This window comes from Pteronotus mesoamericanus, unplaced genomic scaffold, assembly GCF_021234165.1.
Source record: "Pteronotus mesoamericanus isolate MK-2021 breed Mesoamerican mustached bat unplaced genomic scaffold, CSHL_Meso_final scaffold_54, whole genome shotgun sequence".
NCBI classification, from domain to species: domain Eukaryota; kingdom Metazoa; phylum Chordata; class Mammalia; order Chiroptera; family Mormoopidae; genus Pteronotus; species Pteronotus mesoamericanus.
The window spans coordinates 8,061,355-8,074,420 of record NW_026555321.1 but is presented as its reverse complement, the minus strand read 5'-3'; the positions used below and the strand labels follow the sequence as shown (position 1 = coordinate 8,074,420).

At 33.8% G+C, this 13,066-nt stretch overlaps 1 protein-coding gene across 8 annotated transcripts in view; it reads left to right on the top strand.

The window, feature by feature from the left end:
• Positions 1 to 13,066, top strand: part of RBMS3 (RNA binding motif single stranded interacting protein 3) — a 1,181,733-nt gene that overhangs the window by 765,600 nt on the left and 403,067 nt on the right. For all 8 annotated transcript variants that reach the window (XM_054595674.1, XM_054595672.1, XM_054595670.1 and 5 more), the window contains one exon: positions 2,752 to 2,810. In XM_054595674.1, coding sequence (XP_054451649.1) covers positions 2,752 to 2,810 — 59 coding nt within the window. The remainder of the gene's footprint in view (positions 1 to 2,751; positions 2,811 to 13,066) is intronic.

Below are 13,066 nucleotides of genomic sequence, written 5' to 3'. Positions count from 1 at the left end.
GTTTCAGCAAGTGTTCCCTTCTCTCTTTTTGTTGTCCACTGTAAGATAAATATAATTTTGCAAATGTTTGCTTGTCTGAGTAGCTAAAATGTAGCAAACATTACTGTAGTTAATGGGTATGATTTTAGGTACCTTGAATCATTGTCCACTAAAGAGACTGGTCAAATAGGATATTATTTTACTGGTTATTTCTCTAAAAGAGAAATTCTTGGGATGAAATGAAGCTTTAAAAAAGAGGCTGTATGTATTTGGGGTGTGTGAGAAAGGTGGGAAGGTGAGGAATTTTGGAGAGAGTGGGCTTGGTATTATTATAACATGAGGAAGTAGACCTTTGAGTAGTCCTAAACCCCAACAACTCTGTGAACCTATGGGTACTTGCGTGATTGAGTACTGTGCAATCTCTAACATTGAAAATAACAATATAAACTCTAAATGCAAATTATACATTTAATAAATATCTTTACCCACCAATTTTTTTTACTGGAAGATTTTGCAATCTAAGTAGTAATGTTTTAAGCTACCATGACAGAAGTTTTACCCTTGTTCACCTTTTACCCCCTTAGAGAATGACAAAGACTGGAGATATTTTTATATAGCAGAGTCTCATTGCAAGAAGAACTGATATTTAATGATTACTTATTCTATGTCAGCCACTGTTATCAGCATTTCTAATAAAACCCGTTTAAGCTTCACAAAAACTCTATGAGGTGGAGACTATTATAATCACTTTACATATTTAAATAGCTATATATAGATTTTAACAAATAGTGTAAGTCAATATTTTTAAAAAATAGATTTATATTATTAAAAATGTTGCAATAACACAAAGAATACATAAAATTTAACCAACCAAATATACCAGGGCTGAGTTGAGGTTTAAGTGATGGCAGATTTTTGTCATAGTATATTCTTTTAACTATTATACTATATTTATGCCCTGGAGCCTAAATCTGGGTTCCCAAAGAAACGAAGATTGATTGAACTAAAAGCTTTGATATATGTACCTTCTCTATTTTAGAGGCAGCATGATGTAATGGTCAGGCACTGTACCAAATTTAAGAATTTCACATCCAAGTTTCTGATGTAACTTTCATAAATTGTGTGATTTTGATCATGATACTGATCTTTTAGACCGTACTTTCTACATTTGCAAAATAGCAGAGACACTTTCATCCCTAGAAATCTTTGATTTAGTTAGCTGTAGGAGTAGCGTTATAAAGGTTCAGGGGAGGCAGTGGTCCCAGGGATGTAAGAATATACCTGAAACATCAGGGTTATCCTGGCAAAATACGCCCAGTTCATTACTAAGATACTCCATTCCCATTCTGGCTGATTTTAACAAGGGAGGAGCTTGTAGGTGACTGGTGGCAATTATCTCAGACCCTTGCATCTGATTTCATAAAAATACTCTTCTTTCTATTGTAACCTATCCTATTAACAAAAGGCGATAGGTATATCACTTTCATAATAACATTAAATCCATCCATTGCTAGAAGAGCCTCAGTTTATCTTTAGTCAAAAGCTATCTAAAAAATAATGAGACAAAGGCATTTCCAGCACAACTCCACTATCAGCACTAGAATTTTAGGAAATGACCACCAAATGCTTTAAAGAACTAATGAAATAGTAAAAGGTGACTGCAAATGAAAAAGAAACATTGCTGATAGGGAACTCAGTTCATTAATACATGGAAGGTTTAATATTTGTCATATATTTTTACATTTAGGAACACAGACTTAAAAGAAAACTTGCTAAATATTTTGTGACAGTACCAGAAATATTGAACATGTGAGTTATTACTAAACTTGGTACTTAAATTTGCATTATAACTTCTCCATATTATTATGTTGATTCAGAAGCACACTATGTGGAATCTAAAGACCAGGGTGTTAGGAAATCAACTTCAGTCCCATCAGTTATACCTCAGGAAACGGGCTCAAAGAGATTGAGTTTTATTTTCCATATTAGTCATATTTTAAAAACAAAGCCTAGAGTAGGTCATCTGCAAGAGATGATACAATAATGACTACATTAATGATGTATATAGATATTTATGGTAGACACTTTGTTTTAGATTATGTACCATTAGATAATTTATTTATTTATAGCAAGTATGTATTGAACTTTTATTACCCTTGGTGGCAGGCATTGAGAACACAAAACTCAGTCCTTATCTTCAATTAATATATAGCATAATATCTTTTTAGTAGTAAAGTAACTAACTAAATACATCTATTTATTCCTGTGTACCCAAAGAGTACTGATAGAAAATCTCAACATTTGAATTTAACTCTCTCCCAAATCCAGAAAAGTGATGATGACAATTCTCATATTTACAGATGAAAAAGCTTCCTCGGGGAGGCTCTGTGAAACTGCTCAGGAGCTCCCCACTCCGGAAGCGCCAGGGCTGGATGCAGGCCCTGTTCAGCCTGGCGCCAAGGCCCTTGCTTTTTTTCCGTGCATCCACAGTGCGCGATTTACTTTGATCGCAACCACGGACAACCCTTTGAGCCACCTGTGACAGCCCAATGGGTTTATTTTTGAAGGGTCAATCCCGTGATTTCATAGGAATGCACATTCTCAACTTACAGAGAAGAACTGGTGAAAAAAATATTGTCCCAGTGTGAAGGGGGAGTACAGAGCTTGCTTTCTTGGTTCAGTCCTGCTCAACTGTGTGTTCGGTTGTGTTTGTTACAGTGTTTTAAGCATCTTCATTGGGATATGATAACTTTTTTTCTCTCTCTCTTTCAGGTATGGAAAAATTGTATCTACAAAGGCAATTCTTGACAAAAACACAAATCAGTGCAAAGGTATGTATGAGGGCATCTGAACCTTTAGCTCTGGCTTATGCTGTTCTTTGATATTTCCTCCCAGGCAGAGGTCCAGGCACCTGCTGTATAGTGATTATGATGTACATTACATGACAAACCTCTATAATAATGCCAAGGCTTTCATGACTTGTATTTCTAGTAACATTGCTCATTAATTTTTTTCATTAACAAACAAAATGAAAATCACAAATTAGAACAAGTACCAAATTGCTTCAGCATAAAACTAAATTACCTCTTAACAACTTTGGGTTGTCTCATTTGAATGAAATCATCAGTGATGCAAATTGATTTCCTATATAAAAATGAGGAACTCTGGGAAAAAACTTACCCATGCAAAACATATTGTAATTTATCTTTTTTTAAAGCTTTAGTGACATAGGTTTACTTGGAATGAATTTACTGATGGGCCCACTGCATCTAAGCTTTAGCTGTAAACACCTCATGGGATCTCAAAGTTAGTATATTATTAAGGTTTTTTTTTTAGATGAGGAGAAATATTTCTGAAGTATTTGACTATGTCTGTGGCTCATGTTTCTTCATGTCTTAGAATCCAATACTCTTTTAAGGGTTGCATTATATTACTTGTGAAATCTATATGGTCTCTCTTACATGACTCAGTTCTTACTGGAAAATTGGAATGCTTCTTGTAGCATATTATTTGTTGTTCTTGTAACCCACTCTTTTTTTATAATACTGACATTAAGAAGTAAGGTAGAGCCAAGATCATTTTAAACATTGACTCTATTTCACATATAAATATAATGTGCACAATTTTTAGGAATAAATACTCATGCTCTGCAAATGTATCCTAGCCTACTTGGGTGGTGGTAGTCAGATTTAATTCAGCAATTTAAAAACACACTTCATGTTTCCTATAAACTTACAAATGCACTAAGTATTCAGGCACTACAAGAAAAAAAATAAGACGTGGCTCCTGTTATCTAATAGTTCAATTTCTTGTTGAAAAAAAAAAGCCATCAAGAAAACCAAGAAACTAATAAAATTATTAGGATCAGTATATCAGCCTAATATATGTGAGAATGTAGCAGAGGTATCTATGAGAGGGGTATCTGCAAAATACTGTGGGTAGAGAATATGGAGATTCCTTTTGGGGGAATTAAGTTTATAAAGCCAAGGCACAATGATAGCCTTGAGAAAGGTTGATGTTTAAGAGAAAGAATTTCAGAATGTGATTGATCCGACCCACATATCTGAAAGAGAAGAATGCACAGGTAAGGATATTGGTAGAAAAAAAAGGAAGGGATCAAGATTTTGGAGGCTTTAAAATAGTTATCTGGAACATTTGGAACTTAATTCTGTATGAACCCCTTAATAGTTTTCTTGAGCAGACATAGTAAGAGTCTATCCGTGTTTCAGAAAAGTTATTTTGACAAAGGTAAGTGAAATCAAATTACAAAGGAGAGAAACTGCAGGCAGAAAAAGAGCAATGTGGATTTGAAATCTATAGATGCAGACGAAAATGAGGAGAGTCACCCAAGGACTGTTAGGGAAATAGACAGGGGGCACCGTGAGTGTTAGCAAAGGTAGAATTGAATATTTTCTATAAAGGTGAGATACAGAGGTGACAGAAAGGGATACATGAAATGAAGGCTATGTGTTGAGCTCTCATGATTGGGAAAGACGGCTGTGGTGTTACTGAGGGGCAGGGGAGGCTGTGGCAGCTCCGAGGAGTTCCAGGGACTGATAAGACAAGGAAGGCATCGAAACAGCCATCTAACTATTGATTGAAATAGTCAAGAATTGAAGCAAGAGTAATATTGGGAAAAGTGACTAACCCGGAAGATGTTTGTGGAGAAATAGGAAGAATGATGCCAGAGATTTATAGACAATGAAGAAAATGAAGATTCATTGGTTATACAATTTTATTATATGAGATTCTAAATTGGAGATTTTAGGTGGGAGGGAAACCATATGGAGTTAGGAGCAAGAGGGACTTCTATTACGGGTCCAGTGGGAGAAGGGATGTTAGAGGGAAAAAAAACAAGCAAAAAATACTTGAGAGACTACAAGGAAATTGTGTCCTCAGGGTGTTAGGTAAAAGATCAAAAACATGCAAATTAAAGCAATTTGCAGTGATAGCTCATACCCTCTCATGTAGCAAACATTATAGCATGCAGGCCATCCAGTGCTAGTTTCTATGAAACTGGTTCACCCATTCTTCTTTAGTATCATGCTAAATTGGGAGAGCCTTTTAAAAATGTCAGTGTGGAGAGAACAATAAAGGACACACTATTTATACTATTGATCCTAATAATTCAATTGGGGATGCTTCCCCAAGTGTTTTTCTCAAACATATTGTATTAAGAGTGTATATATGCACACTCTTAGCCCTCTTCTATTCTCTGTATTGGAGCAAATATAAGGAATGCCAGTTCTAGCTTATGGAACACATACAACTTTTATATAGGCCTTGCAATGACAGTAAAGAGGATTTAACTATGTCCACAGTGGAAATGGTTATTATAGGTTAAATAAATATAGAAGAATATAAAATAATGTGTACAATAAATATGGAGTTACATAAATATTTGAGAGTCATATTTGTTTATGATTATGTCACTGGTGGAGCCAGACTCTTTGGTTAGAACTCCATCTCTCCATCTAGTAGGTGTGCGACCGATGCTAAGTTACTCAGTTTCATTGTGTGTCTCAGTTTCTCCGTCTATAAAATGATAGCATTATATATGAGTAATACTGATATAGATGAATAATAATATAGATGAATAATATTGATGAGTAAATGAGTTAATACATGGATGATGCTCAACAATACCTTATGCTGTCTGTTGTATAAAATACTGACAATATTAAGCAAAATGAGAATGTTTGTATTGAGGTGATGGAAATAAACTGATAGATAATTATTAACTTTATATTTCTCCAAATCTGTTATGTTGTCTTTTCAGGGGAAAAAAATAGCAAAACAATTCTCTGAAAAACTGAGTTGATTTCAATCGTGTTTATATTTTTATTGTTCTTTCTATGAAACCTGAGTTTCTTTGTCATGTGTAATTTATTTGTTTGTGTAGAATTAATTAGCAGTGTAAAGTAGTATCAGATGAAAATAACAGTGAATTAGAAGAGAATGCTATCTTTGCTTCTTTCTTTAATAGGCAGGAGTTGAGTTTGCCTTGCCCCTTGCTTTCTTTAGGAAAGAATGGGAAGGGTGTGCGTGGTAGCTTTTTCAAACAGAATCCATGAGAGCATTGAGCCAGTAATTAGAGAACACAAATTGGATTTGGGCTTTTCCTAGACACCTGCTTCTGAAACATTTGCAACTTTGCCTCCAGACTAAGGCTATGCAATCAAAACTACATGTTATGAAAACAGGCTTTATTAATATTGTTTCTAAAGAAATTGTATGAATTCAGTTTTTCATGAACTGCTGGACATGTGACATATTATATGCAAGTTCAGTGTTCAGTGAGGTATGAGAAAGTACATGCACTAGTCTCCTTGGAGTTGAAAAGAAAAAGCACAAAATTAACCTTGTTATATTAACCCTGCTCGAGACTCTTCCTCTACCTTAGCATCTAAAATAAACGATTTTGTTCTGTCTTGTATCCCACCTGCACCTATTTCTAATTTAGCATATTAAGTATTTTAGAGGGTCCTATTATTATTATAATAATTGTATGTTAACTTTGAGAAGTCTTTGTAATAAATGAAAAAATGTACATATTTTGGGAGTTCTACAATTGCAAATTTTTTCTCAAAAGTGTTTTAGAGTTATATACAAGGTGAGGCAAAAATAGGTTTACAGTTATCAATACATGAAACATAGAGTTTATTCTTATATTATTATTTATTAATTAATGTATTGTTTTCCATATGAAGAACCATAAACCTACTTTCACCACACCCAGTATTTACTCAGTATTGGCTTGTGATCACTATTTATATACATATCTGGCAAAAGTAAAACTATCCACAAACATTAGAAATAATAGGTAGCCTTGCTTTTTAAACATGTATTTATATTTGACTGCATTTAATACTATACCTACCTGTTTAATTCTTTTGCAGTAATTATTTTATTGGGAAAAATTTTAAATAATTTTTAGGAAGTTTAATGCAATTTAAATAAAGTGCTACTGTTATAGTGCTTTCGCCCATTATCTGAATATTACTTTTAACTAATCCGTGTCTTCTAATTTAACAGAAATCCCTTTTGCCTTTTAATTCCTTATTTAAAAAATCAGACATATTAATATACATAAAATGCTCTCTATTCTTACTCTACTAGGTTATGTCGGTTATTCCTTCCAAGAGTCTCCTTCTCAAGATGCTTCCTATCCTGCCTAACACTTTACACTTCCTCCTTTGAGCACCATCTGACAGCAAAGATCCCCCACTGCCTTATTCCTCCCTCATGGCTACTGTGATTAGTTTGTGTCCTTTATTCAGATTACAAACTACTCAGGATTCTGGTGGGAGGATATTGGCAAGGTAGGGAGGAAACAGAATGGTACAGAATGGTTCAGAGTGGTTACTTAAATTCCAGAGGCTTTTTTCCTCCCTGGGATCTTTGATGTCTTATCAATGGAAAGAACAAACAGGGCTTGGTATATGTCTTACAGGCCTGTAAAATCACCAAGAAGAACAAAAACATACACATACACATTTCCAAGGGTCCTTTAAAGTAAGCATTTATAACTGGGAATATTTATCAGTGTAGAATTATTCTTTTTATTGGTTTAAAGTTTTCTATTTTCACTTATCCATGATTTTATGAATACATTGGAAATTGGATATAGTAATAAACAGGGTCTGGCACAAATAACACCCCTTTTTATTACAAACTCTTTTATTACAAAACCATAAGTATGTAATTCTGTAACATAACAATATCACACTCAAGCACACCATATGACATTTTAGGTAAAATGTTCAAATTAAAACTAAATTATTACACCAATATTATTACCCTACCAACCTCACTCAAGCAGGCGTTACTTCTGCCGGACCCCGTATATTTAAATGATATGTGAAACATTATAATGTGACAAATATAATATGGGTATGTTCAGTTTTTAAAAATGCACATAAACTTGCAACAGCATAATAAATACCCTTTCAAATATGTATAGGGTTTCAAAAATATAAATTTTAAAAAATCCACTTAGATTGTTTTTTGGAAATTTTCTTGGTATAGATTATAATTGGAAAATCCTTGAAGAAGTAAGTTTTCTTGGACAAATTACAAACTTCCCTCAACATCTGTTTTTTCAGCTGTCTAAGCAGGTTATTTATAACTATGATTCAAAAAGAATTTTCAAAATTACTTGGAACCATGTTTGTACCCAATATGTCTGGCACATATACCAGGTAAATTTTTCTATGGCTGTGGACTTGGGTTTCTTCTCATAAGAACCATATTTTCTAGAGCTGCTACATATCTCATATAATTTAATGCAGTTCTGAGTACACATTAATGTTCAAAGAATGTGTATTTTATGAATTGACATGTGTTTATTGAGACTGGCTTTGATAATAGCAGAAAGTATAAATACTTAAGGAACGTTTCTTTCACACATTTTGGTGTTGGCCATGTGATAGCCCTAAGGATTTTTCTGAAGGCCTATAAACCTGATGTCTTTGAGGAAAAGCACATTCCGTCACAGTAGCAGGTGGTGGAATTCATTGTAATTGAGTTGGATAGGTTCTGAAAACCAAATGCTTCTTTGTTCACCCTTTGTTATACTATTTACTCTGTCGTTTCATAAGTTCAAGGGTAAAAAGAAAACAGAAAACCTAAAGAGGTTTGCTTCCTTAGTGTTTGAAACCATAGTAAAAGAATATTTTGTTTAAGGTATGGTGAACTGTCATTTGATTTAAATTAGCCTGCCGCTGATCTTATTGACTTATTGGTTATTTATTTTGCTATTGAAATAGCTACTTTTTCTTTAATTTAGTAAATAAATCAGAACTTCAGTATACAAAAGAGAAAAACTCATGCACATGGCATAAAAAAATCCCAAAATCATAAAAAATGAAATTGAATTTGAACGATGAATATATTATTTGTTATGATTCTGCAAGTGGCAGTAAGTGTGGTTAAGTGTCTATTTGCTGTAAAATATTGGTGATATAAAATCCCTATATCATATAATATTTTTAAAAACTGGCGTGGTTTCCTCCCTGTTGTGGAATAAGAAAAAAAATCAAGGATTGCCTTTAATTTGTTCATTTAACTTCAGTTAAGAAAAGGGCAATTCATTTAAGTTGCTTGGCATCCAAATAGATCTACTGGTCATTCTGTTCACATCAGCCATGAGCTAAAAGAAATCTGTACTCACAAAGTATCTTTGGAATATCTCTAAGCCACTTTTAAAGCTACTATTTGTCTTTTTTATTTGTTTTTATTTTTCATTTAAGTATAGTTGGTCTATGTATTATATTAGTTTCAGGTGTACAGTATAATAGTTATACATTTATGTGCCTTACAGTGTGATCGCCTCACTATCATCTGTAACTATGAAAACATCACAATATCATTTTAATAATCTAGTCACAAAAGGACAAATACTGTGTGACTCTACTTACGCGAGGTACCTGGAGTTGACAAATTCATACAGACAAATGGCAGAATGATGTTTGCCAGGGGCTGGGAGTTTGGAGGATGGGGAGCCAGTGTTTAATGTGTACAAAGCTTCAGTTTGGGAAGATGAAGAAGCCCCAGAGATGGATGGTGATGATGGTTGCACAACAGCGTGAATATATTTAATGCTACTGAATTATATACTTAATTCTTAGAATGACACGTTTTATATTGTTTTATCACAGTAAAAAAGCAAACCAACAAATTCATCAAAATATGTGTAATCATAAAAATAAATAAAGATGCAATTGCTCTCCAGAAGAAATAAGAAGCTTAAGCTGCAGATGTCTCAGCTGTTGAGGTTCTCAAGGCTTGTCTACTCTGGTAAAACAGGAGCAGAAGCAACAGACTGTAGGGAAGCAAATGTTAACAAGTGCACTAGGCTCTGGATTTAAGGGTGATATGAAAAATAAACACACTTAATAGCATACTAAAGGGGCAAAATCCCATGAGAAATATACTATAAGGCACCTTGGAATTTATGTCTTTGGGGCACATTTGTTACAATAGGTGATTGAAGTGAAAACTGTAGCCTTTTATTGAAGGAATGACTGAAAGGAGCAAACTTCTTTTTTTCTGAAAAAGAATTATGTGAGGTAGAATTTAAAGCCTCATTTAAAATAAACTATTAAACCACTGTGGTTACAAAGTTTCTTAAGGTTTCTTGAGATATTTTTGAGTTCAAGAGGTTAACATTCAGAAAATCTCTAATTTCATATGATGTAAAGAAATTATGGCTAATACTTTTCATAAACAGGTGATAAAATTGAGAATAATTTGATTAGAAGGAAACTTTTAATTTTTATTTTTAAAATAAAAATCACAATGCATTTAATGTGTACAACATGATGATTTGACATACATACACATAGTAAATGCTTACTACAGTCAAGCTAATCAACATATCATCTCCTCACATAGGTACACATTTTTGTATGTGTAATGAGAGCACCTAAAATTTACTCTCTTAGAAAATTTCCAGTATTCAATGTTGTATTATGAACTGATTATTATTTCAAAACATATCCATCCTACATAGACAACAGCAACATCGTACCCTTAAATCAATAATTAATTTCTCCTGCTTTTTTGCCTGTGATAATCACCTTTTCACTCTCTGCTCCTATGTATTTAAATTTTCATACTACATGTGTACGTGATAGTATGCAATCATTTTTTCTTTCTATATCTGACTTATATGACCTAGCACAATGCCCTCTAGATTCATCCATGTTCTTACGAATGGCAGGATTTCCTTTTTTCAGGCTGATTAATAGTCTAGTGTTTGTGTATCAAAATTTCTTTATCCATTTATCCATCAAAGGACACTTGTGTCTGGGCTAGTGTGAATCATGCCGCAGTGAATGCAGGGAGTGCAGGGAATGCAGGTACATATCTTTGAGATACTGATTTCATTTCCCTTGGAGATATACCTGGAATATGTATTGCTGATTAGACACTAGTTTTATTTTCAGGTTTTGCATAATGGCTATATCAAATTACAGCCCCATCGACAGTTTAAGTGCGGGTCCGGGGCGGGGGGTGGATTCCTTTTCTCTACATTCTCGCCAGAAATTCTCTCTCTCTCTCCTCCACCCCTTCCAATAGCTATCCTAATAGGTATGAGGTATGAGGTGATACCTCATCGTGGTCGTGATTTGGGTGTCTCTGATGATTAGTGATACTGAGTATCTTTTTATATACCTGTTGCCCATTTGTAGCTCTTCTTTGAAAAATGTCTATTTAAGTCCTTTGCACATTTCTTAACAGGGTGGTTTGGGGATTTTTGCTATTGAGTTGTATAAGTTTCTTATATATTTGAAATACTAACACTTTATCAGATATATTGTTATCTGATATTTTCTCCTGACTAAAGAAAAACTTAGCAACCCAAAGATTTCTATATGAAAAGTAGAATGCCCAATCTCTTGTGAGTCTTAACAACTGTTTAGAATCAAATGAGAGTAACCCCAAATGAAATATATGTACACATATGATTTTTATTATATGTGTTAATGTACTTATTTATATAGGTATTATACACATTTGATTACATGAGACAGGGGCAAAATATTTATGGGTTAATTATACCATAAATGTGTTTTCAAAATCATTTTATAAAGATTTACCTTCAAGGTATGTTTCTGTTTTATTAAATGTAATTTTTGTTTTTAAAAAAAGATTGAAATGAAATTCCCATAGGTCTTTGTAACTAGGCATCTGTTGTGTTTCCTAAACCAAGTAAGTCCTGGAGAAGTAGTTCTGCCTTAGATAATGGTCAGGGTATTTGGAGTTTCTTCTACTGCCAGAGAATGTAAGACAGTAATAAGTTAAAATTGCATATACAGCTATCAAATAAAGTCATAAGTGTGTATGTTTGAAATCTGTGGGAAAAGTTAATATTGCTACTTTGCACCAATATATTTTCACCTATTATGTCCTATTAATATGGACTATCATAACAACATACATCATTTTACTATCTATATAACCACATATGTATATATATGTGTATATATGTTAATTTCCAGGTAAGACAGTTCCATTGTATCAGTGAACTTCTGTAGATAATAAAAAGTCAACATGATACATAAGCTGATGAAAACATCAGATGTGACGGCAAGCCAGAAGATAGTTGTATCTGTTTGGGGAGAAAGAATTGTGATATCTCTAATAACCCAGTCTTTTGTAGCACCAGCAGCTATCAAGCTTCCACCAAAATGTTTATCTTGTGTTTTCTATCTGAATGCCCTTAAGCAGAAGGAAACTTTTCAACCTATTGCCCACAAACCTACAAACCAACCAATCAACCAATTAACCACAAAATTTAAATTAAAATTAAAATAAAATAATAAAAAGGAAACAAATCGCAACCCTAGCATCAAGAATGGGGTCTTTGGTTTGTTTGGCTAGGACAGCAGGAGGCTTTACCAGAATGGGCTTGGAATGAGTAGATGATGAACTATAGACCCAGAAATATGGTAAACAGTGGTTATAGAGACAGGAAATATGTCTATACTAATATGTTGTGCAATTCAGCCTTTGTCAAATAGTTGTTCAGCATACTAAGATTTGGAAGTCTCTTAGAACATTCCTGTAATTCATCAGAAGGGCAAATTTGTGTAGTAAAGGAATGTCGTTTGGCTGCAGCACTGCTCAAAAGTATTTAGATGTGAATGTTTTTTAGAGTAACCTAAACGACTCTGTTATTTTCTTAAATCCAGCCCACTATTTGTGCACCTGTGTGGCCCCTGAGGGAATATATATCTTCAACTTTCAATAGGCTATACATTTATTCAGTGGACATCACATAACTTTAGAAGTCATTATTATCCCCATTTCACTAATGAGAAATCTAACCTGGAGACACTGAGTAGCTTCTTGAACATTACATAGCTAGAATCCAAATATGCCTGCTAACGCCTAACTCTCCAGTATTTGTTCTTCCTCACTCAATATAATCTCCATAAGTATTACCAGCAGTAAATGCTCCTGAATGTTATTCATGGCAAGCAGACACATGCACAATGTTTTGAGTTTATGTAAAGGTGAACAGTTAGAAATTGGCGGTAGTTTTTTACCCATCCACTTCCAGTATTGATTGGGCATTCTA